This window comes from Chaetodon auriga, chromosome 13 (assembly GCF_051107435.1).
Source record: "Chaetodon auriga isolate fChaAug3 chromosome 13, fChaAug3.hap1, whole genome shotgun sequence".
Classification (NCBI taxonomy): Eukaryota; Metazoa; Chordata; class Actinopteri; order Chaetodontiformes; family Chaetodontidae; genus Chaetodon; species Chaetodon auriga.
In genome coordinates, this window is record NC_135086.1 from 25,063,800 (window position 1) to 25,090,259 (window position 26,460).

Below are 26,460 nucleotides of genomic sequence, written 5' to 3' on the forward strand. Positions count from 1 at the left end.
AGGTGTGCCAAGAGGGGAAACTACAGCTCACAATCCACTGACTCAGCACCACTGCTGGCTGAGAAACCAAGAAGAACACAGACACAACCAGAGAAGCCTCCATGCTTGACTCAAACTGTTAACTCATAGTCCTTCAGAATTAATGTGTGCTGTAATGAGTGCGGAGAGCCACATGAGGGCAGTTTGCATGGGAAGGCAGCCATCAAAGCATTTGTCATATGGAAGTCAGTGTGGTATCTAAAATGGATTGGAGAAACACTGAACAACACCTAGGTTCAGGTTGCCCACAAGGTCATCTTCTTTAAAGGGGATCTAGGTCAGATGGCATATGCAAGCACACAAGCCGTGAGCAAATAATTAATACAATGGGTAGTGGTTTAAATAGTTATTTGAAAGTATTGGATAAATGGTTCAATGAGAAAGCTAAAGGTAATGTATGATTGAATTATATAGCTAAAACAAATGGACAAATGGCTGAAACACCTTGCCTCTGTCACTGTCTAATGTGGCTTGCTGTGTTTGTCTTCTCTGTGATTTCTCTAATCAGCCAGTCTGCATTGTGTTTTTTCAGCTTCAGTAACCAACTCCATTAACCCCCACATCTTTACTAACCAATTGACGTGCTACTTCTTGATGGGCAGCAGTAAGAAAATCTAAAATAATGGGAAAGATACAAAGAAACATCGCTTGAACCAAAGGATAGCCAAAAGAGACTTGTTGCTGATTTGCAGCAGCATCATCCAGATGAGTCATCGTCACGGTTTTTCAGGAGTGAGAACCCTATGCTGTGCTATTTTCTATTTTCTTTTCAGGTAACAGTAAGAGCTAAGCTATAGAAAGCCAAGGTAGGCAGGATTGTCTGAAATGCAGAGGTGTAGAGCTGGGAAAGCAGGGTTCAACTACCTAAATTGGTGGGGAAAACAGCATAGAGTGTCTCAGAGTGTAGAGGTGTGTTTTAACATGTAGCATGTCATCAAATTTAAGCAAAATAAGGAAGGTGCTTGCCAGTTTTAAAAAGGTAAAATCTGTCAGGGTTGGCCATGTGCCAGAGAGAACCTAGACCTCATAAATAATAATGGAATTCAAAATGTATAATGAAATACTGATAGCAGTTCCATGGTTGAAGACAGTTGGCCGGATTCTTGTTTGGTTGTCTTCTTAGTTACTGCACTAAAGACTCATACAGATCATTTGCGGCACTTGCACAATGGGGCTGAAACAGGAGAGGATAGTGTGGACATCTCACATCTTCTGGTGATGCCCACAGCTGGCAGGTGAAAAGAAAGGACGGCTCACAATGTTTTACGGGGCATTATGGGAGTCTTTATTAGGGGCAAGTGAACTCTGTTCTCAATACCTGTACACTTTGTTTCACTGCTGCTGTCACTTGAACCTTGTCAGCTCAGCATTTACACAAGTGTCATACGTGTGATGAAATTATTAACAGAATAATTTAAACAAATTAATAAGAATTTTTGTTAAATCACTTTGTTGCAATTAAAATGTATTTAGAAGTAGCCTGTTCATCAAATCCTTGATAAATCACAACACATTGTTCCCACCACATAATAGTCCATTGAATTATTGTAATAATACGGCAAATTACAATTTGCAGCCCTTTCCAGACTGACAATAGGGTTAGCAGTGACTGGAGTACATTCAAAATTTCAGTTTTTCAGAAAAATATGAAAAATGATAGGAATTAAGTATTTTTTATTAAGAAAATGCATTTCCAGGTCTCTAGCAGTAATAAAAGTGTAGTCTTTGGTAAATAAAAAAATAAAAAATCTCTCTCTATATATATTTCTCCTGCATATGTGATACACATATTATGTCTTCTTGATGATAATGATAAGATATCCAGCCTGTCATCAGTTGTAGAAAAAATAGGGCTGATCATATGTTCTGTGTATAATATTGAACTACATGCTCGTTTTGTCATGTATGTTCATCTCCCTTTCTCTCTCTCTCTCTTTTCTGTGTTTGTTTTCAGATCTGAAAAGGGAGGCCAGCATCTGCCACATGCTGAAGCACCCTCACATTGTGGAGCTGCTAGAGACATACAGCTCAGATGGGATGCTTTATATGGTTTTCGAATTGTAAGTCTCTGGCTGGCAAAGATTCCACTCAACAGGATTGAGCAGAAAAGTCACATGACCTCACACCAACACACATGAGGGTTTAAGGAAAAGATCATACCTGTAAGAGATGTGGGACTGATGGCACAATGGGTTGCATCTAGAGGAGAGTGGGAAGATGAGGTGGCATTGGGAAAGAGGACATACATTAGGACGATAGGAAAGAAAAGAGATGATGGCATTAAGAGGGTGGTTGCTGCAATAGCAGGGCAGAGAGAAAGCAAACCTTGCAGTAGTTTTATATAATCAGCACTGATATGAGAAAGCTTGTCAGCTGAGGATGAAGGTGGTGTAGGAAAAAAGGAAGGGGGGAGACGGTGCACAAGGGGTGAGTGCAGTGTTTTTTTTATATGTGTATATATATATGTGTGTGTGTGTGTGTGTGTGTGTGTGTGTGTGTGTGTGTGTGAAAAGAAACAGATTAAGATTTCACACTAGCTGCCTCCTCCAGCTCCTCCAGCTCCTCCCAGCCAACTCAGTATCTTCATCTTTTCTCCTCTTCCAGAACTAATTCCTTTATCATTTAATTCTGTTCTATTATCGCTGAATAGGCAAGTGCTCAGGTTTCGTACACAGTTCTATCATAAGACTTAATGCAGGGGAGAAAACTTTCAAGAAAATGCAAGTAAGCTCCATTTAAAGGGATTTTCAAGGTTTTGGAGCTCATTTGTGCTCAAACTCTTGTTTCATACATACTAATGTACACATGGGAATGCAGGTAGATTTGAGATGTTCTTTGAGTGGTGCGGGATAGATAACAGAGTAAACATGGTAGATCATTGTGGCAAGCTTCATATGTCCCCCTGCTAGCTGAGCGTCATAAGCATCAATCCACTGTGTGTGCAAGGGCCTCATGGCTATAGCTTAAAAGTCTGTCCCAGCAGTTTATTGGTTGACACTAGAACCCACTTTTGACTGGGCTGAGGTTGGGCTGTCATTGTCAGAGCCATATCTTCATTGTAAATTTCTCTGGAGAGATTTTATAAATGCAAAGGCATTAAACCTCACCATTACAGCAACAGCTTCTCCTCTTGCAGGTAATATTTTGGAATTGCATGACTGTGTGCAAATGTCCTTATCTCTCTGAAAATCTTCCATATCCCTTTGAAAAGAACATGTTTACCCACAGTTTTAAAACTTCAAGTTGCTTTGACAAATACACTAATAACAAATTTATTGAAAGATTACCTGATTTTATTTGGTAATTTATAAAGTCATTGTGATTTATTAAAGAAGAGGAATGTGCAAATATAAATACTTCTTGCCCATATTTTCTGTTTGTAAATTATATTGAAAATAAATTTAAGACCCACATCATCTGATCTAATTTAGTTTCAGATAACACATGGATTTTGGTTCAAACTTTATTCAGTGTGAGTTTTAAATATCTTTTGTGTCAGATTTCTTTTCATTAGGAATTACCTGTGATAAAATGTGCTCCCTCTAGTGGAGTACTGTGGGATATCCTGCAGTTATTTACAGAGGAAAAATAAGATTTCTAAGTAATTATGTTCTTGGAAAATAAATATTGCCCTGTCAAACTTATTTGAAAGTACATACAAAAGTATCAGCAGCTGTGGTGATACAGCTGTTTCAATCTCAACCCTCACAAATGAGACACAGTTACAGCTTCTCCTCTACTGACCTGTGTCTTCCATTTCACCTTTTTAAACTTTTAATAAATGTGATCTTTCTTACCCTGCCCTGACCTTTATGCCACACTGATCCTCTCTCTGTCTGTGTCTCTCATTCAACCTCTGTCTTTATTAGTATGGATGGAGCAGATCTGTGTTTTGAGATTGTGAAGAGGGCAGATGCCGGCTTTGTGTACAGTGAAGCAGTGGCCAGGTGAGGTTTTATTTGATTTTCTTCCTTACAGTGCTCTCTCATGCTGTTTTTATTTTTGTGCTCTGTATTAATACTGTATTTGCAACTATTACTTAAATGTAAACAAATACTTTCCTATAATACAACTATAACTGTACAATGTCTTTTCCATAGTCACTACATGAGACAGATCCTTGAGGCACTACGCTATTGCCACGACAACAATGTCATCCACCGAGACGTCAAGGTATTTCTGACCCAATTAATTTTCTTGTTTTACTGCAACCTTACTTAATTGAAACTGCAAAGTGACTGTGGCTTCAAGAAAGTCATAGAGTATATGCAGTTGAGGCAGTTTTAATGAGGCATGATTATCGAAATAGACAATGTTGCTGATTCAAAGCAAGCATAACCACACACAGGCAGCTTTATCCAATTGTAAAGCTGCTGCCTCACCATCACGTCCAGACCTACAATCCCAATCTCAATCAATCCAGTATCTTCAGAATTTTCCTTGCCAGGCTGCTCTTGTTTTCTGTCGGAGCAATTTATAAGAATGGTTCTTGTTTGTCAAGTAACATCCACATGAATGGTTTCCCAGCAGAATGTGGCATTGTGTCAAGGGTATTAATATTATTCAGTTCGCCTGTCAGTGGTTTCAGTTTTGTCACTGATCAGTGTATAATTTATATTCAGATGACTTTTTTAAAAGCTCTCTGGAGAACTAATGATAATGATATACCAACTGTCAAGTTAAGTCAAATCTGTTGTTTCGCATTCGATGACATGCTTTTTTAGATGATGTAACAGAATAATAATCAACATTAATATTCAGGGAAGGGAAGGGATTACGTAGCCTACATTTTATTTGATGGGGGACAGTAAGGGACCTCAATAAAGGATAGGAGGCACTGGCCCAAAAAAGGTTGAGAACCACTTTACTAGATGGTGGAATCTTAAAAATATAATCTCAGAATCATGCTGCACAACAGTTTTAACACTAATCAAAACCTTAGAAACACATAAAAGCACCAACTGTAAAAATTAGAGAAACTTCAGTTATAACACTTTGAAATTTCATATTGCAGCAGCTACTGCTTTCTTTGCTTGTAGTTCACAACATCATTGTTTCAACATCTGCAGATTTAAGCTGCAAAAACTGTAGAACTGGTCTGAAAACTGCCAAGAATCTGCTGCCTCTCAAACATGAATAAGTGAGCCTGTGAGTTTAGGATTAGAATTCCAGGTATAATGTGTTGTGCATCTAAACATTTCTCTACCAGATTATCACAGAAAGTTAATCACAGCTCGTCTTGTTCTCAAATTCAACATTTTTCACAATTCCCAGACAAAGCAGCCAATGATGAATGTCACCATTCATCATTTGCTGTTTTGATTTCTCTTCTATTCCTCTGTCCTCCTGTCTCCTGTGTGGGATCCAGAAACAATTCAGTTCCTAGTAGTGTGTATGGCTGGACTTGCCCTAATATTGCATTGATTGAAGGAGTCCTATTTTGTAGAGAAAAAAAGTGAGAGATAGTTTGGTCTCTATCAGCTCTCATATCTTAGTGCTGAATTCAGGTTTCCTTCATACAACGTAAGAAAACTAATTAATCTGAGTGTTCTGAATGAAACCATGGCTGCACCGTGCTGTGTGGTTGATGGTAATGGAACTCCAGGTCAAATACAAGTTTTCGTCTTATTTCCACAGCAGTATCAATATACAATGCCTTTTTTCAGTATCTCACCCTCATATTGGGTTTGTCTGTTGACATTTGATTATATGTGTGCATGTGTGTGAAAGGATCAATGCACTTGCTTGTGTCAATGTGTTGTGTGTTTGCACGTCAGTATTTGTGTCTGCTGCAGGTTGATATTGTGTCAGCCAGTTTTAACCAACTTTTATAGTAAGTAAAGCCAGGTTCTAGAAAAAAATAAAACTCAATTAAGGCTTTGTATTCAAATTCAATTCACTCAGTAGGCTCTGTGATGTGTTTAATGGTTTTTAAGTGATATTCACAGACCTCCTTTGCAGTTTTTGCTTTTATATGTATTTTATTGCATTGCATTGCATTGCAGACTCATATAGACAGACAATGCATATTATAAGGCCACAGTCAGCAGTTCCCAGCTTGTGGATTACCATCACTCTCTCTTCAACATTGTGCTCAGGTATTAGTCATCAAAGTCAGTGCAGTCCTATCTCTCTGTCTTCAGTCGGCTGCCTTCTTGACACTGGATCCCTGCTGAAAAACTGGTTTAGGCCTAGCCCCAATGTCTACATGTGATTGATAGCAAGTCTGTAAGTTCAGGGGGGCACAAGACAATACAGCCGACTGTTTACAGCTACAGTGTGTGTCTTTCAGTACAACTCCTGGTTATTAGTGATATCTCTTATATTTCCGCTATTTACAGCTCGTTTCCTCTATTTCCACTACCTATTTGCCATATTCTGATGCATGCCACATGTAACTCCTACATGCATTGACATGTCTTTCTTTTTTCTTTTATTTTCTTTCTTTTCCTTATTGTTAGTAGATTGCAAATCATCATTCACATGTCACAGATTCAAAATGGATCACAGCACCTACACAATTACCAAAAGCAGCAGCATATCTCTCTTAAACACATAAACAAGCCAATATCTTGCTAGATCCCTGAATTGTTCTTTTAAAAAACAAGAGAGAGAAGAATTTGGTAACAACTAGAAAAGATGAAGGAGAAAGAACTGAAGTATTAAATTGCCAAAAGGTACAGCGTCTTAAAAGAAAAGACATAAATCAATTTAACCAAGGACAAAGTCTATCTGGCACATCATTACCTCTTCCACATCTGGTTGACCTGATAACTGAATAGCTTCCAGATATGAAAGAAAAGGCCCAACAACCATTGAAAATTAACCTAGAGTTTTGCCTCTCTAGACTTTTTTCTCTAGTTATTTTTTCTCTCGATTTTTCTAGTGGTAAAAACTGTATTGTCAATAATTGAGCTAGGAGTAACTTGAATATTTTAAGTACTTTCCTTTCATGGAACAGGTTCGTTGAAAGGACTAGATGTTGCAATCCCTAGTGTTTGCACCACTTTTAATTCGGGAGTTCTTGATGGATGGTTGCTATAGGGCTTTACCAGCGGGACACATCATCAGTTGTGCATCACGGGGTGTTTCGGCCATTTATCACAATACACCCTCTGCTGAGGCAGGCCCAACACAGGTTGATCAAGCCTGGGTGTGTGTTCCATGGTTGTTTGCCTTAGCAGCCCAGGTGGTGTCACTCCTCTTCAGCCACAGCCAATGGCTTGTCCTCTCGGCAGTGTTGGCCAGCTCTTTGACAGCTTGTCTGTGAATCTGTCCCCTGACTCCAACCTCCCTAAGGAGCTTCGCTGTTGTGCTGGCTACAAAGCCCCTACACCCCACCTCCACTCGGCGCACCCTTATCTTCCACCCTCTGTCCTCTGCCTCGGCTGCTAGGTTGGAGTACCACAGCTTCTTACGCTCATACGCTTCTTCGATGGCGTCCTCCCAGGGAACCGTCAGTTCTATGATGTAGGCGAGCTGGCAGGAATTAGACCAGAGGATGAGGTCTGGTCGCAGGGTGGTTGTGATCTCCAGAGGGAAAATGAAAAGACTGGGGGGAAAAAACAGAGGGAAAATACTGTCATGCCTTTCTGCTAGAGTCACAGCAGCAAACTTGATATGTTGACCAATTTTCACCCAGTGGTAGTGTGTTTGATTTAGTGCACAGAACTATTTTGTCAAAGATTTAAATGTCAGGTATTTTGTCTGTTTGTCAGTCTGTGTCATACTGTTCACATGTGGCCCACAGAGAACACTTTTCACACAGAAAAGAAAAAACACACTTCACTATACGCTTCATTTCTTGGCCAAGAGCAGAGTCTTCCGTCAGACACTGGGAAGGGACCAAGCAGGTATGGGGTGTTAGGCTTATCTTGGACTTTTAGGTACTTCAAATGAAAGTTCAAATGAAAATCCTTCAGCTCTGATGGAACTCAAGATTCATTCATTGGGGCTGTTTCATTAACAGTTCCACTGTACATACCTGGAATCTGATCTGAACATTGTGAATGTGTAGCAAAACACAGAACATAAATTACTGTCAGATCCTGACCAAAGCTATGGCTGCTGTGTCAAGTGCATTAATTACTCTGTCAATTTAAAGACAGACTTATCATTTCAGCTGCTGTGCGATGCTGCAGGTGTTTAATAAATTCAAAGGAAAGAATCTGATACAGCAAACAGAACAATAGTACTGATGTTTCTGTGAAATCCTGGATATAGGTGAAACTCGAAAAATTAGAATATCGTGCAAAAGTTCATTTATTTCAGTAATTCAACTTAAAAGGTGAAACTAATATATCACATAGACTTATTACATGCAAAGTGAGATATCCCAAGCCTTTATTTCTTATATTTTTGATGATTATGGCTTAAAGCTGATGAAAACCCCAAATTCATAATCTCAGAATATTGTGGAAAGGTTCAATATTGTAGGCTCAAAGTGTCACACTCTAATTAGCTAATTAATCCAAAACACCTGCAAAGGATTCCTGAACCTTTAAATTGTCTCTCAGTATGGTTCAGTACAATTCACAATCATGGGGAAGACTGCTGACCTGACAGTTGTGCAGAAAACCATCATTGACAACCTCCACAAGGAGCAAAAGCCTCAAAAGGTAATTGCAAGAGAAGTTGGATGTTCTCAAAGTGCTATATCAAAGCACATTAATAGAAAGTTAAGTGGAAGGAAAAAGCGTGGAAGAAAAAGCTGCACAAGCAGCAGGGATGACCGCATCCTGGAGATGATTATCAGGAAAAGGCCATTCAAAAGTGTGGGAGAGCTTCACAAGGAGTGGAGTGGGGCTGGAGTTGATGCATCAAGACCCACCACACACAGATGGATCCTGGACACGGGCTTCAGATGTCGTATACCTCTTGTGAAGCCGCTCCTGAATAACAAACAACGCCAGAACCTTACCTGGGCAAAAGAAAAAAAGAACTGGTCAGTTGCTCAGTGGTCCAAAGTCCTCTTCTCTGATGAGAGCAGCCGTCTACCAGGAAATTTTAGAGCACTTCATGGCTCCTTCAGCAGACAAGCTTTATGGAGACGCTGACTTCATTTTCCAGCAGGACTTGGCACCTGCCCGGCCAGCTAACTCACCTGACCTGAACCCCATAGAGAATGGAGCATTGCCAAGAGAAAGATGAGAGACATGAGACCGAACAATGCAGAAGAGCTGAAGGCTGTTATTGAAGCATCCTGGTCTTCCATAACACCTCAGCAGTGCCACAGGCTGATAGCATCCATGTCACGCTGCATTGAGGCAGTAATTCGTGCAAAAGGGGCCCAAACCAAGTACTGAGAACATATGCATGATTTCTGTATTTAAAATCCTTCTTTTTTTTTTTTTTGATTTCATGTAATATTCTAATTTTCTGAGATTTTGAATTTGAGGTTTTCATAAGCTGTAAGCCATAATCATCAAAATGATAACAAATAAAGGCTTGAAATATCTCGCTTTCCATGTAATTTGTCTATGTAATATATTAGTTTCACCTTTAAAGTTCAATTATTGAAATAAATGAACTTTTGCACAATATTCTAATTTTTTGAGTTTCACCTGTAAGTCGCACTTTTGGCGCAGGTGCAAGTTCTGGCTTATAATGTGACGTCGGCTACCTAAAACTCTGTTTTTCTCAGTTTACATGCAAACGTGCAACTGAAGTTTTGCAAGATCTCCACTCTGGCTGTAGTTTTTAGAATGCATCGTTTTCAGAAGCAAATTCTCCATTTGCGTGTAAATGAAGGGCACAAACAAAGCGAAATGTTTCCGTTTTTCAAAATATCCGTGTACGCGTAAATGGGGCTCAAGCATCAGAATGGGGAAGAAAGGAGATTGAAGTGACTTTGAACATGGCATGGTTGTCAGTACCAGACGGGCTGGCAGAAACTGATGATCTACTGGGATTTTCACACGCAACCATCTCCAAGGCTTACAGAGAATGGTCAGAAAAAGAGACAATATCCAGTGAGTGGCAGTTGTGTGGATGAAAATGCCTTGTTGATGTCAGAGGTCAGAGGTTTGAGATGATAGAAAGGCAAGAGTAACTCAAATAACCACTCTTTATAACCAAGGAATGCAGAATACCATCTCTGAATGCACAACACGTCAAACCTTGAAGCAGATGGACTACAGCAGCAGAAGACCACACTGGGTGCCACTCCTGTCATCTAAGAACAGGAAACTGAGGCTACAGTTCACACAGGCTCACCAAAATTGGACAATAGAAGATTGTAAAAATGTTTCCTGGTCTGATGAGTCTCAATTTCAGCTGTGATATTCAGATGGTAGGGTAAGAATTTGGCATAAACAGCATGAAAGCATGGATCCATCCTGCCTTGTATCAACGGTTCAGGCTGCTGCTGCTGGTGTAATAATGTGGAGGATATTTTCTTGGCACACTTTGGGCCCCTTAGCACCAATTGAGCATCTTTTGAACGCCACAGCCTACCTAAGTGTTGTTGCTGACCATGTCCATCCCTTTATGACCACAGTGTACCCATCTTCTGATGGCTACTTTGAGCAGGATAATGCACCATGTCACAAAGCTCAGATCATCTCAAACTGGTTTCTTGAACATGACAATGAGTTCACTGTACTACAGTGGCCTCCACAGTCACCAGATCTCAATCCAATAGAGCACCTTTGAGATGTGGTGGAACGGGAGATTCGCATCATGGATGTGCAGCCAACAATTCTGCAGCGACTGCGTGATGCTATCATGCCAATATGGACCAAGTCTCAGAGGAATGTTTCCAACACCTTGTTGAAAGTATGCCACAAAGAATTAAGGCAGTTCTCAAGGCAAAAGTGGGTCCAACTTGGTACTAGCAAGGTGTTCCTTATTAAGTGGCCAGTTAGTGTATAGAGCCTTACATTTCATGCAACCTTGTCTATATTGCTACTAATGCATGAAGCAGTACTAAACTGTGCTTAAAAATACAGTTATAGTACCAGGTGCAAAGAATGTGACTATAGCCTCTGCCCAATCCTGCAATATATTACCGAATGTACCATACACATGGGGTTGTGGTGGTAAAAACAGCAACACGTGGTGGCAAGTTGGAAATTTTCAGCCATTCAGGCAGCAGCGTCAAATAAATGCTTTGAGTTGTGTTGTTGTTGTGTTTAGGAGAGCGATAGTGAATTTGACTGTCCTTGCCACTGCCACTGCACCCCAATTGCTGTCATGTTTACGTTGGAACAATGGATGCTCACTGTCCTTTACAGCCCATCTTGGGTGGATTCAGTAACAGTGTTCTCCTTCAGATTGGTGGTTAAGCTGGTGCTTGCTATTATACAGGCAGTCCTCCCATTCCTATTGTCCAACTCAACAGTGGAACTGCTTCCACTGACTCGCGCACACAAAACATGTTGCCCAAAAAGGACAGCACCTCCTTCCTCACTGAAGAGGATAACAGGAAGTACATAACAGGATCCAGGCAGCTGTTGAAGGCTGCAAACAACAGAGCCATCTCATTGGCTTTGTCAGCCACACCCTGCCAGAAACATGAAGTGTCTGTGATCTGGGTGTTTATGTAGAATACTCTCACCATGTGATTGTGAAGAGAAAGAGGATGAAGATGGACTTTCTGGCAGTTTGAGCATAGTGCAGTGCATTGCCCAGGCCTGGTTTCTCCTGGGATGTTCTCAGAAGCTTGAGTGCAATCAGTCTATAGCTAGCATTAATGTTAAGCCTAACGTTAACGTTCTTCTGATGGTTTCTTCATTTGTGATGCATTTTCAGAGAAACATTACAAGGCAGCCTGTGAAATTTGGCCAGCTTGTCTTGCATCCATAACGTCTCCACAATATGAAAGCTTGCTTTGCTACATTTCCATAGGGTATTAAATGAGCTTCATCTGCAACTTTTCCTCAGAATTAATGTTTTGAAGGTGACTTCATGCATGACACAAATAAAATCATTCAAAACACCAAGTGCTTGTATTCATTTGCATGTATTGCTCAATGCCAAGCCAGTTACATCCATGATATCGCATGGAATGTGTAAAGACTTTGCACCCCTTTACACAGGCAAGCTGCACACACCAGCCCCCACCCCCCGACTGAATGTGTAAAGACTTTGCAACTATTGCACATGCAAATTGCACACATTTGCTGCTATTCCCTACCATTGCAACAATACTATACTACTGCTGCTACAACTTATTTATTTAATTACAACTTATTTATTTAATATTACCTAGGGTTTAGATTCTTTTCTTTTTTTTGTCCTGTTGTCTTGTTGTCCTGCCGTGCTTCTGCACCTACTGTTGTCTTGTCTATGCCGGGAAAGTGCGAAACGCAATTTCAGTTCCTTTGTATGTTAAGAACATGTGAAGAAATTGACAAATAAAAGTGACTTTGACTTTGACTTTGACTTTGACTTTGATACACTTAGCTAGATGTTGGGCTGACTGCCACATAATATGTCAGTTATAGTTGACTAATGCATGTTAACTTGCCACCTTAGGAACTGTAGTTACGTAACCTTTGGAACTAGCCACAACTTAATTGTCCAGGTGCACACGTACATGTAATAGATGCGCTCTGGTACCTCAACAAATAGCACTACACCTCTGAACAAGATTTAGTTTTTGTGGTTCTTTACTTCACACTGTAGTTACAGAGCAGCTATAGTCTAGATTGAACTACCACCTGGTGGAGATCCAAATACACTACAAAACAGTGAAACGGAGCTGTACTGCTAGACCAGCTGCCATACCAAGGCAAAAAGTGATCGGTATCAGCCAGTATGGCTCACAGACATGATCAGAAATCCGTATCATATCCAAAAAATGTGATCGAAACATCCCTATGGATTACCCCTAAATCAGCATTTATCCTGGCCTCAGTAATCACAAATTAACACCAGCTGACCACTATAACAACAGAAATTGGAAAGTCCAATAAAGAATAGCATTAATATTATATTTTAATCCTTTATTTAAACTAGAAAATCATAGGGGGCACATAAAAGATACAAGATACAATAAATAATTCAGTTAAAACAGGTTCAAACAGAAGCTAAATGGTTCATTATCATTGAGTTAAATTTACCAAGGGGCACCAGAGTATTAACTTCTAGAAGAAGAAGAAGAAGAAGAAGAATCAGAGGGACAGTCCCCTTTATTTGTCACACAGTAACATCCACATGCTCACACACACGCCATGTACTGGTGAAATTTTTCCTCCGCCTTTAACCCATCCTGGTCGTCCTTCCTCCACAGCAGACCAGGAGCGGCTATGATGCTTTGTAAAGAGTTCCAAGTAGTCGGTAGGTATGACAATTGAGCAATTGAACAGAGGCCAAATTCAAATAATGACCATGTGATAGGGAACAAAACAGACAATGATGATGATGATTTAGCTTATCTCACAAGGGACCTGTATTTATTTGTAAATGAAGCCAGTGGGATGCCTCTTTCAGGTGTCTAGGCCTGGCAGGTTCATCAATCAACTGAGACTGGAAGAAACCATCTTTAAATAAACTGCTGCATTAGTCAGCCAGTCAATGTTAAAGTCCCCCAAAACAATCATTTCCAAGTTGGTATACAGGAAGAGTAACTCTGCCATATATTTAATAGACCAAGCATCAGCTGAATGATGTTAGAAATCCCAATTTCAGTAAAGGAATTGTTAGACCCCGGATTTAACTTAAGGGCAAGGAGTTTAAAACATGTGGACATTGACATAACAGAAATTCTCACTCAACCACCCCTTCCAATCCTCTCCAAAGAGATTGGAATAATTTATGGATGCTTCAGAATCACTAATGCTCCTCTTAAGCCATGAAAGAGCCAGAATATCAGGATCTCCATGAGGGAGTAATAGCTTCAAGTGATCAAGTTTCTGATGCTGGAGTAGACTTCTACTATTGAGATGAATCAGTCTTAAGCGCTTTCTGGTCTTAAACATACATGATTGTGTTGACAATATGGAGTGGACTTTGGTAGACATTTAGTCTGAGAAGGAGCAGAATTACAGGGAGTAATGGCAGGATTTGAACTCGGAGACGGAGTGAACACAAATCCAAATATATAAAGGGGATAGGAGACAAGCCAACAGTTAGATGAACTGTCTTCAGATATAGTAAGACATAGCTAAGATTATTATTATAACCATTATAAAATGAATGCTCCTGCCATAATGGGGCATATAACTGTACAGATTAACTCATGTTTTAGTTTTGTAACCCAACCAAACAATTGAACAACCATAGCTACATGCTCAGTCAGTTCACTGCAAGGAATACATATCAAAATATCAGTAACTGAAAATAGAAAATTGAGATTGCTTTGTTCACAGCACACAGCACTTACATCACAGCTAGTGTAACAAACTAAAAGATGTTGCTAATATTTCAAAGTGGAATGTGTCAGACTACTCACCTAGTCATTGAAGTCCATTAAAAAGCATTAGCTTTTGCTTATTCACTCCGTGCTGAAGAAAAGTAGCTAATTTGTGGCTTTTGCAGCCCTTTTCCTTTCCCTTGAGCCACTCCAGTATGTTCTCTCAAGTTTAATCTGTGGATAAGACTATGCAAAAGTTGCTATCCAGTGAAAACTCAGAAAGTTCAAGATCCTTCTTTTCAGTGTGGATATTCAACTTTCTGCTGTTGTCTACCCTTTGGTGACCAAATGTTATAAGTTCAAATGAGAATAGAACTGTGGTCTGCTTCTTTCTTTTGTTTCCTCTCTGTAAGAAGCATGCCCTCCCCAGCTGCGTTGCCGAAAGTAGACAGAGAAATGCTGAAGTGCAGAATGTGGTAATGTAGAGAGAAAACTTCAAGCTGTGGTCAACCCACTCTTTCCTCACAACCACAATGCAGAACTCTGAGATAAAGTCAGGACAGGGCTTAGTGCAGACCTTCTAATTACATACATGAGGGCAAGCCTTGAGATCACAGAGCATGCGCCACTTGTATATACACAATATGCATTCCACTGGGTTTTGATTATAATATGGAGGTATCTACTGGGAGTAGCCAACTGTGAAAGAAAAAGGCTTGCAAAATAGTATTCTATTCCCTCAGAATAATTAAAGCAATCTCTTCAGAGTAGAGCAAGGCCAAGGTGTAAATTGCCACCCAAGAGACATTAGCTGCTGTCAACTTCTTAAGCTAAATTCGTAGGCAAGAGGTCAAAATAATCATACCAGCACTTGAATGTTAATCATGCCACTACATTGTGAAACTTTGGGTCAGAGCAGAGGGATTATTAACAGTCAATGTTGTGCATGTCATGTACAAAATCAGATTTACACAATGAGTTAATTAACCAGTCTAGAAACTAAATAGGTGAAGGTTTGTGTTTTAATACACTGTGTCCTGCCTACTCATACTCTTTCACCACTTTATAGAGGTAGGGTGACTATGTGCTGATACATAACAACTTGCAATATAACATGTTAAAATAGTACAGAAATTCTGTTTTTTGTCCAACGTGGACAAGAAGTGTTGACAGAAAATGAAAATTTGAATGACTACATTTTCATGGAAATTGGCCCACTCCATCTGCAGAGGAAGTGTGATTGTGGGATACTTTCAAAATCTCAACAACAGCAACCAGTACAATCAGAAAAGTCATAGTTGACTTATTTCATCCTTCGCAAATAAATATTGGCTTTTTTATCAAGTGGGAAACATCTTGGTTAGAATCAAAACATAAGAAATTGTATGATACAACCAAACTGGAACTAAAACCAATTGACTTTCTACTGAGGATACTGAAACAAAACCTGAAATGTAGCTCATATAATGTTGGTTATTTGTTTGTGGTCATATTGGTTGATGCTTTGGGGATTTGGGTGTGTCTTGCACATGTGATGCTGTTATTTATAGGAGGGTGTCACTCTTTAATTACCAAAATGAGACCATTAAATCAAGAGTCTTCTCTCGTCTCTTCTCTCATTCTCAGCCTCACTGTGTGCTGCTGGCATCCAAAGAGAACTCTGCTCCAGTTAAATTGGGGGGTTTTGGAGTAGCCATCCAGCTGGGAGAATCAGGACTGGTGGCAGGAGGTACAATAAACACAACCATACATACTGTAACATTACTTTGTGCTAATTTCAAAAGAGGGAAAAAAAAATCTGAAGACCCATTGAGGGGGGGACATCAAAGGGGGAGAAGAGGTAAATCTTTGGTAATTTAAATCGTCATTCCAGATGACATTGACATGGACGTTCAGCAGGAGAAAGGTAGAGTGAGGGGGGGGGCAAAGATGCTGTGTTGCATGAATTTGAGACACAAATCATACAGAAACACATACCGATATAATTCAGTGTCACTTCCACTTCCCTCATTATCACTGATGTCCATCGCTAGTAAACATCCATAAAGATCTTTATCATAGTAAAAAGACACTCCAGAGCTTGCCTGAGAATCATCAGGTATTGAAGTTGTCTTCAGTATCAAAGTAATCCAGTGATAGTTGTCTGTACATCCATGGGCACACTGTAAATAGGAACTGCTAACAGCTAATTAGACATACTTGATGCCAATTTGCCGAAATGTAAACAAATTTGGGCAAGAAAAAAAAAACACTGGCTGAAAAGAGAATAGCAGTACCAACCTATAGCTGTCATTACAACAGCACATTGGATGAGCTCTCTCTCCTTCCTGATGTCTTTAATGTTTTCTGTCATTATATAAGTTCCACAGTAGGTATATAAATTGCTGTGAACATGTTTCCATCCATCTGATCAGCAAAACGCTTTTAGCTTACAAACAGTTGGCAGTATGGCTGTAATTATTACTGAGGTGAAAAATGTGCATTCCAGACAGGATTGAAATCACTGACCAGTGCAGGTGATGTTAACATCACTCCCTCTTCCCTAGAGAAATAAAACCTGTCTTGGAGGGAGTTTTCCATGGCAGTGGTTGATTGAAATCAGAGACTCACTGTCACCATCCATGGTGCGCTACTGACTGAGAATGTCATACTGTAATTTTTTTCCCCTTTAGCATAAGTTACTGAGTGTTAGCAATTTAAGCCGTTAGCATTTTAAGCTGTCTATTTACAACATTAAACAGTTGGGAGGATGGATCATCCTGCTCAGGTTGTATTCCATTTGAAAGTGGAAGCTAGTTACCTTAACTTACCAATGTTAGCAATGATTCCCTGTGGGTATTCTTTTTTGTTCATGTTATTTTAATCCATCAGCAGCTCCCACAATCACTGTCACTAAGCAACATCTCCCAAGTTCTTACACACCATAATGTGTCACTGACAGGTGTGTAGGATGTAAAACTCTTGACTTGAAAGAAAAATGGTTCCCCAGTTGGTGCCTGTGTGGTCATTGTAACTGAAGTGATATAACATAAACAGCTTTACCCCCCTAGAGAATTTCTTCTTTTTGGTCATCGGAATTTTGACAAATCAATTTCAGTTTCACTTAAATGTCAACAAATCCTACAAGTTGAAAACACTGTCTATTATCAAGAATAGTCAAAACCAAAAGAGCAAAATTGGAGTTCTGAGTTTGTAAAGGATGGCAAGAAAAGTCCACTTCACTCCACATTAAAAGCCAGAAAATTATGTTTTAGTTTTGAACCTGGACATGAAAACTTTATTTGCAGGGGCGGTACTTGACTTGGTCATAATTAAAAATAGAAAGACATCTGAGTATTGCTACAGGTTTCAAAGTAGGAAGAAAAATCGCTTGGAAATGGCGAAGTAATAAAAACACTTTATTTTTCGAGTTCAGAGACTGTAAAAATTGAAATTTACAAAGAAGTCCCAGTAAGCATAATGGCGAGTGTGATTTTGCTTCCATGTGCATACATTTAGATCCTCACTTTAATTATCCACTGTCCTTACCTGACTTCAGAAGTGATGCACCCACACCACTCTGTCTTTTGTAACCCCAGGTCGGGTAGGAACTCCCCACTTCATGGCCCCAGAGGTGGTGAAGAGAGAGCCATATGGTAAACCTGTGGACGTGTGGGGCTGTGGAGTCATCCTCTTCATTCTACTCTCAGGGTGTCTGCCTTTCTATGGCACCAAGGAGCGTCTGTTTGAAGCAATCTGCAAGGGCAAATACAAGGTCAGGAGTTTATTCAAAGAACCTCCACAGTCGTTAAATGTAAAATGCAGAAGTTTCAAATTTGTGGTTTCATACATCCGTTCAGCACAAGAGTCCCCACCTTAAAAGGGACAACCCACACTTAAGTTGCACTGGCATGTTATTTCTATAATATTGTACAGCTCATGTCTAATTTTAACAAATCTTACATTAAACTGACCAGCAAAGACACAGACTGAAAGGATGATGTCATTTATCATTGAGCTGCTCCACAGACTGCTCTACAGTGAAGCGCCAGTAGTCATAGTAGTTTTCTGTGATATGGACACATTTTCTGACTCACAAGTCCTACATTCAAATAATACACATTTGGATAAAGTCTTAAAAAAAACCCTGTAATATCCCCTACTGTAATTAGGGCAATGTATGTTATATTTCAGAGGAGCATTTGACCTTTAAAGGAGTATATCAGAGAATAGTTGGTAAGTGGTTGACTAGAAACGTTTACGTTGTTTCTGTTGTTAAGGAGCTATGGCCTATTGATCAAATAACATTGTGCTCTCCAAATAAATGGCTGAAATCTGGAAACACAGCAGAATTGTTAAATAGAAGTCAGATGGGGCAAACAGCAATCAGACAAACAGGTTTTCCATTCTCAAACCATTCTCAGCTGCAAATGCATCAAACTCCCATAAGGATGTTTTTGCTGATCTTTCCATTCTGCTGACATTGTGCAAATGCAGGATTATAGCACTCTGGATGGGCTTTCTTTTGTGTTTTACCTACAAATAAAGTAATTCGGATCATTTTGCAAAATTTTGCAATCACTGTGTTCCCAGATATCATCAATAATTACTATGACATTATTATTATAGTAGGAGCAATGGACAAACTACAGAAATATAAGTTGTAAGAAACTGGGATTACCCTTCAAATTGGGGCCATTAAGGCTTGAAGGTCTAAACTGCATGCCATTCTATCATTCTCTCTTTTCTCCTCTTCTTTTGATCACTATTTGGTACATGAATTAGGGATCAGTCCTTCTTTTATTTACAAGCTATATAATTAATGTCATTTTAATCTCAATGAGGCTTTTACCTGGTTAAATAAAGGATATATATATATATATATATATATATTATATAAAATTCCTGTGTGTGTGTGTGTGTGTGTATATATATATATATATATATATACACACACACATATATACATATATATACATATATATGTGTATATACACATATATATATGTATATATATATATATATATATATACACACACACATATATACACATATATATATACATATACATATACGTATATATATACATATATATGTGTGTATATATATGTATATATATACATACACATATATACGTATATATATACGTGTATATATATATGTGTGTGTGTGTATATATATGTATGTATGTATGTATATATATGTATATATATATATATATATATATATCAAACATTCTCTTTGGTTAATACCTCATATTTAATGTTAGTTAAAAGCATACATAGTTGAAAGTCTGTTAGGGTTAGGGTTAGTCTGTGTTAGTTTGGAGCAACACTGCACAGGCAGCAGGTACACATGAATGATTATGCTTTGGAACTGCATGTGTGTGCCACAGGACCAATCCCAGAAACTTGTGTGTGTTCCTGATAAGTCTGTGTATATTGTTTGTGTAGATGAATCCCCGCCAGTGGGGCCACATCTCAGAGAGTGCAAAGGACCTGGTGAGGCGCATGCTGATGCTGGACCCTGCTGAGAGGATCACTGTTTATGAGGCTCTTAACCACCCCTGGCTCAAGGTATTGCAGGGCATTCACTAGCACTGTTAAGTCATGTTCATGTTGTTTATACTTCAGTGTACTGTGTCAAAAATTATTTGACAAATTAGCACAACAATTATTTGCTGCTTTTGCAAGTCTAGGGTGGATGTTTTCCAAGGAATAGTTTCTGCCGTAAATTGACTGCATTTTTCTCCTTACTACAAGAGCCTGAATGCACCATCATTGAAGAATCTTCAAAATAATAATAGTTTTCAGCTGAATTTTCACACAACTGAAACAAAGACAAAAAGAATATGCTATTTCCCATCTTTAACATGTGCAATCTCATGACTGCCTGTAACATGGAAAAAAAAATCAACTCAAAAATCTGAAAATGTATTTCCTGCTTTGGAAATGGAAAGCGTGGGTAGTCTCTAAGATGTGCATCCAAAGTTTTGACTTGTGAAACTTCTTGCTTGTCTTTGAAACAGAGTAGAATAGTAAAAGCCTATAGCCTAAAGCAATCACGTAATGATCAGTTGCTTGGGTGGCACAGCTCCTCACACAGGAAAACAATGACTGTCAGTGCTGGCACAGTGGTGTTACTGCCTGTCATGCGTTGTCAGCAGAAGCTTTTATTGTGTGTTCTGTGGACAGTGATGGAATGGTACATAGAGATGACTGTTTGACAATTCAAGTGAGAGGCTACCAATTCATTTGGGAGCTGTGTGGCACATCATTCAAATAATCAAATTTTAAGGGGTGTCCCATCTTACAGTGCTACATTTTAGTCTATTTTAGCCCATTATACATTTCAACTGATTTGTCTGTGCTTTAACTGTAGAAAGCTAAAGTTTAGACCATCAACTTCTATTTGCAATATCCAGTTTAAGTAGCATAATTAGACTTTCTGGCTATTTAGTGTTGATTTCTTGCCCCTGATTATATACAGTGTCTTGCAAAGAATTCACCCCCTTGGCTTTTTACCTATTTTGTTACACTACAACCTGTAATTTAAATGTTTTTTTTTTAATCAGAATTTTATGTTATGGATCTGCACAAAATAGTCTAATTTGGTGAAGTGAAATGAGAAAAATATATATAAAAAAGAATTTTAAAAAAGAAAAAAATGAAAATTGGCTTGTGCATATGTATTCACCCCTTTTGCTATGAAGCCCTTAAAAAGTTCTGGTGCAACCAATTACCTTCGGAAGTCACATAATTAGTGAAATGAAGTCCACCTGTGTGTAATCTAAGTGTCACATGATCTGTCGGTACAAACACACCTTTTCTGAAAGGCCCCAGAGGCTGCAACACGACTAAGCAAGAGGCAACACACCATGAAGACCAAGAAGCTCTCCAAACAAGTCAGGGACAAAGTTGTTGGTACCACAACAAACCTGCCAAGAGAGGACTGCCCACCAAAGCTCACAGACCGGGCAAGTAGAGCATTAAACAGAGAGGCAGCACAGAGACCGAAGGTAACTCTGAAGGAATTGCAGAGTGCCACAGCAGAGAGTGGAGTATCTGTCCATATGACCACAATAAGCCGAAGATTCTCTGTTCAGATGAGACTAAAATTGAATTTTCAGCCACCAAGGAAAACACTATGTCTGGCGCAAACCCAATACATCCCATCACCCCAAGAACACCATCCCCACAATGAAACATGGTGGTGGCAGCGTCACGCTGTGGGGATGTTTTTCAGCAGCAGGGACTGGGAAACTGGTCCGAGTCGAGTGAAAGATGGATGGTAGCTAGATACAGGGATATTCTTGAGCAAAACCTGTTTCAATCTGCCTGTGATTTGAGACTGGACAGAGGTTCACCTTCCAGCAGGACAATGACCCAAAGCATACTGCTAAAGCAACACTCGAGTGATTTAAGGGGAAACATTTAAATGTGTTGGAATGGCCTAGTCAAAGTCCAGACCTCAATCGAATTGAGAATCTGTGGTCACACTTGTTCACAACCAAAAAAACATCCAATATGAAGGAGCTGGGGCAGTTTTACCATGAGGAATGATCAAAAATCCCAATGGCAAGATGTGGCAAGCTCACAGAGACTTATCCAAAGCGACTTGCAGCTGTAATTGCCTTAAAAGGTGGCTCTACAAAGACTTTAGGGGGGTGAATAGTTATGCACGCTGAAGTTGTCTGTTATTTTGTCCTATTTGTTGTTTCTTCACAATAAAAACAAAATCACATCTTCAAAGTTGTAGGCATGTTCTGTAAATGAAATGATGCACACCCTCAAACAATCCATTTTAATTCCAGGTTGTGAAGCAAAAAAACATGAAAAATGCCAAGGGGTTTGAATACTTTTGCAAGCCATGGTACCAGTCTGAATGTAGCATCACAGGACCCACAATACACACGTGCCTTAGTATCATACAAACCCATACACAGTACATGAACCCTAACTGTGCATCGTGAGTCTGACAATGTTACTGGTTTGCAAATATAAATCGTTTGAGTAGTCTTTTAAAGCAATTAAGTATTGCACTTGTAGAAAGTTTGAGGACTTCAAAGAGACAGAAAATAAAAATAGAATGGTCAAAATTGATGCAGGTGAGGCTGAGATATCCTGACTTTTCATCCCCAGTATGGATGAAACACAGGATCACACATTTCCCAGATGTTATGGCGAGACGACATCAAGTTGTAAAACCTGTCACACCTCAACGTAAGAAAAAGAAAAGAAAGCAAACACAGAGCTGGCTGGTAAAAAGAGGTGAGTGAGGGGCGCAGCTATGCCTACCGGTCTGATGGCGGTTCCAGCTGCTGGGTCTTTACGACAGCGTCCTCTCTCCGTTTTCAAACAGCCCACGCTCCGCTCTCCAGAGCAGACCAGCCCCGTCGTGCTGACAAAGTCAGGAGTTCAGGGTGAGAGAGAGAGAGATGGATCCATGATCCGTCTTCACAGTGGAACACGCTTTGGAGAAGCTACTTGTTCTGTGGCCACCAGACGTGTGCCAAGCACTGACGTGCGTGGGGTGTGTGGCGATTCAGTCTCTTCTGCAGCATCTTCCAGGTGTGTCAGATAAGCAATCACCAGTTTGCGCCAACCGACTTGACCGGAGGTGACATCACAGTAACCATGGTAACAGCTGCGCATTACATGCAAACACAACCAGCTCCAAACAAAAAAGTAGAAAGGAAAGAAAGACCAAACCTGTGTCTGTAGCACCAGAATACAACTCATGGCATGACATCCATAGTTTGTAATACAGGGTTTCTGTATAAATTAGTTGTCTCCAAGCCCAAGTTGAAATGACTCGACAAGGCTAGACAAAGCTCTCTCCAGAGCCACAAAAGATACTATATAACTGTTTTCAAAGGCTGAGTTGTACCCCTCATTATAGTGAACTGATCTTCATGTGTAAAATCAACAGAGTATCTCGTTAAGGCCTTGCTTAAGAAGGCTTCTTATCTGTATTGAATTTCCAAGGAGAGGGACCGGTATGCTTACAAAATCCACCTGCCAGAGACTGTGGAACAGCTGAGAAAGTTCAACTCCAGGAGGAAGCTGAAGGTTTGCATTTACCATTTACCATTTTTTCATTTGCATTTTGATCGGGCATGCATGCATGATCATATTTTGCAGCATTCAAGGTTTGTTGTTATGACATCATCACTATGTTTCTGAAGATGAGATGAATCTTCACAGTTACACATGCTCCTCTGCTGCTGCTGATGTGTTTCAGGGAGCTGTTCTGGCCGCAGTGTCCAGTCACAAGTTTAATTCCTTCTATGGAGACCCCCCTGAGGAACTCCATGACTTCTCCGATGACCCCACCTCCTCAGGTACACACAAAGACATGCGCTCAAAGATTTACATTTGTTGCCCTTTCATCACATGACACAGGCATGACACAAATCGGGTGTCACTGGTGATTGGGCACCACTGAGAAGCATATTATGCATATGCATTCAGGGGGATGGACATGCCCCCCAACACACATAACACTGTCTCTGTCAGAATGTGGTCTTGTGAAAGCTGCTCGTTGGGCATCCAAAAGAAGAGTGTCAACTTTATCCAAGAGCATTTGACGTTGCACAGTGAAGATCCTTCTTCATCACTGAGCATGTCCCCACAAACCAGGTTAAAAAAGAGAGAAATAAAAGAGAAACCACTAAGAAGAATGTGATAGTGTACTATTTTATGTCATTTTCTTTATCACTGAAAAGAGTAATAGCTTTTTTGTGTTCATGAATTGCCCCGTGGGTCAGATCAAATGGTCTTGTAGGGCGTATACGCCCTTGTTTTAGGGAATTCTGATACAGATGTTAAAATTGGATTGTAGTTTTCTGGAAAATCTGTTCCCACTAGGTTATTTTATGTATTCTTCCTCTTTTAGTCTTTCCAAGATACAGAATATTAGACTTTGTGTTATTCACCTTGCAATCTGCCATACCACCAAAAAGACTCAGTTACTTGTGTAAGTCTTGGTAGGAACTGTGCCAGATGGGTTGCTGTACAGTAGTTTTATCCATTCAGTGATATTTTCCTTTAAGCGAAATCTGGACAGTATTTCAAATAGATGCAGCCGTTCCACCCTGTCAAAAGCCTTCTCAACATCCAGGAATAGAATGACCATATCTAGGCTTTTCTTCTCAGTATAAATAACATTGAGCACCCTTCTCAAATTGTAAAATGCCTGCATATCTCTGATTAATCCAGCTCCAACTATTGACATTGATATTAAAACCTGAGTTCATTTGCAAACTGTCAATGTTTGTTTGTCTTTCTATTAATGCTTCCCACCTGCTAGGACTGTTAGCAGCAGAACGTAGGTATCCGTTGGTGGCTTGTGTGTTGTGATTCAAGTTATGTACTCTTACTTACTCTTAACTGTTTGTAGTTGTTAAGTCAGTTTACAATTACTGGAGGTTGTCTCTCTGTCTTTAATAGCTTGCTTTTAATGAAAAATGAAGAAAATGTTTCAGTCTTTGAGTGAGTGAGAATTGACCTGACTGATGGACCATCGCTCTAAAATATGAGCGTGCGTGCGTGCGTGCGTGCGTGCGTGTGCATGCACGTGCATGTGTCTGTGTCTGTGTGTCTCGCAGGGGCTGTGTCTCAGGTGTTGGACAGTTTAGAGGAGATCCACGCTTTGACGGACTGCAGTGAAAAAGATCTAGATTTCCTTCACAGTGTTTTCCAAGACCAGCATCTACACACACTGCTCGATGTAAGTGTCACACTCAAACACCGACACAAATAGAAAATGGGATGCATTCATGCAGCCCTTTTCTACTTTTACTGACAACTCAGAGCGCTTTGCAACACAAGCCAGCATTCACTCATTCACACACACACACACACACACACACACACACACACACACACACACACACAAACACGAGTTGTGTTTTTATCACTTGTGGGGACATTACATAGACTTACATTCATTTCATGGAGCCTTACCCCAAACCTAACCATAACCATAACCACTATTTGCCTATTCCTAACCCTATACCTAACCTAACCTTACGTAACCCTTATTCCTATCCTCAGTCTTCACCCTAAAATTTAATGATTTACATGAAGGGGACCTGCAGGTGAGTCCCCACAATGTGACTGTGTAAACAGATTTCTGTCCCCACAACGTGATAAATACCTGGTCTCACACACACACACGCACACACATTCATACACTTGTTGGCAGTGGCTACCATGCAAGGTGCCACCTACTCAGTTAGTACACTGGGATATGTCCACCTTTATGAGTTGTAGGGGAATTACCTCTAAATTAATGTTACATTCGTTAATATTACACGGGGCACCAACCTTCGTCAGCTACGAAGGATTTTGTATATTATATCTGTTAATGCTGATGTAGTGAACGAATGAATCAACAGTAGATCAGTCTGATAATCTAAGGCGTGAACTCTCAGTACAGGGATTGCTTATATCCAGCTCAAAAGGACACCGTCGGACAATGACTTGTATGCAAAAGATTACTTATTAAACACAATAATGAGATGAATATGAATCATGAATAATACGATAGATTATATGGATGATGTAAATTAACACAAACACTGCACAGAGGAACTTATGGCAAGAGGATGGTAAAATGAGTTTGGCGATAGTGAGAAGTAGGTTTTAAAGGGAAATGGGGACGCGAATATGAAGTTAATTTGTTGAATGAACGATCTAGAGAATTTAGACAAATTAACAATATCTCAACCTCACGGACCAACTCTTATTCAAAACCGCTTAGGTATGCCTACTTTGTCAGCGATGTTCCTGTGCCGTTGTCTGTCACTCTGGCCCGTACAGCAGTCTGCAGGACGAATCAAGCGAACCGCTGATGGGAGCTGGTGCTGGACAGGGATGTCTCGGGAGCTGAGGGTCTTCGGTGTCGGTTACAGACGAGGAACGGCTTCTGATGGTTCTTTAACCCGGACCAGCGGGTCAGCAGCAGGCTACAGGTCTTTGGTGCAGTCAGTTAGTTGTTGGCCGTTTGGCAAGGCTTTTGATTACTAATAATAAGATTGAGAAACTCTTCGATGGCCGGTCGAAAATGTCTTCAAAGTTATTATTACGTGACTAGATTTAACAACAAAAATAGAAATTATGCGGCTTGGCGTGGCGAGCAAA

The 26,460-nt window shown here is 39.9% G+C and overlaps 1 protein-coding gene across 25 annotated transcripts in view; it reads left to right on the plus strand.

Annotated features, from left to right (window-relative positions):
• caska (calcium/calmodulin-dependent serine protein kinase a) overlaps positions 1–26,460 on the plus strand; it is a 154,088-nt gene that overhangs the window by 78,220 nt on the left and 49,408 nt on the right. For 18 of the 25 annotated variants that reach the window (XM_076746671.1, XM_076746674.1, XM_076746672.1 and 15 more), the window contains 10 exons: positions 1,994–2,099; positions 3,909–3,986; positions 4,140–4,212; positions 15,962–16,064; positions 17,914–18,089; positions 19,768–19,890; positions 23,302–23,385; positions 23,558–23,657; positions 24,626–24,643; positions 24,924–25,045. In XM_076746671.1, the coding sequence (XP_076602786.1) occupies positions 1,994–2,099; positions 3,909–3,986; positions 4,140–4,212; positions 15,962–16,064; positions 17,914–18,089; positions 19,768–19,890; positions 23,302–23,385; positions 23,558–23,657; positions 24,626–24,643; positions 24,924–25,045 (983 nt within the window). The remainder of the gene's footprint in view (positions 1–1,993; positions 2,100–3,908; positions 3,987–4,139; positions 4,213–15,961; positions 16,065–17,913; positions 18,090–19,767; positions 19,891–23,301; positions 23,386–23,557; positions 23,658–24,625; positions 24,644–24,923; positions 25,046–26,460) is intronic. The other 7 variants (XM_076746673.1, XM_076746678.1, XM_076746680.1 and 4 more) reach the window with 1 other exon arrangement.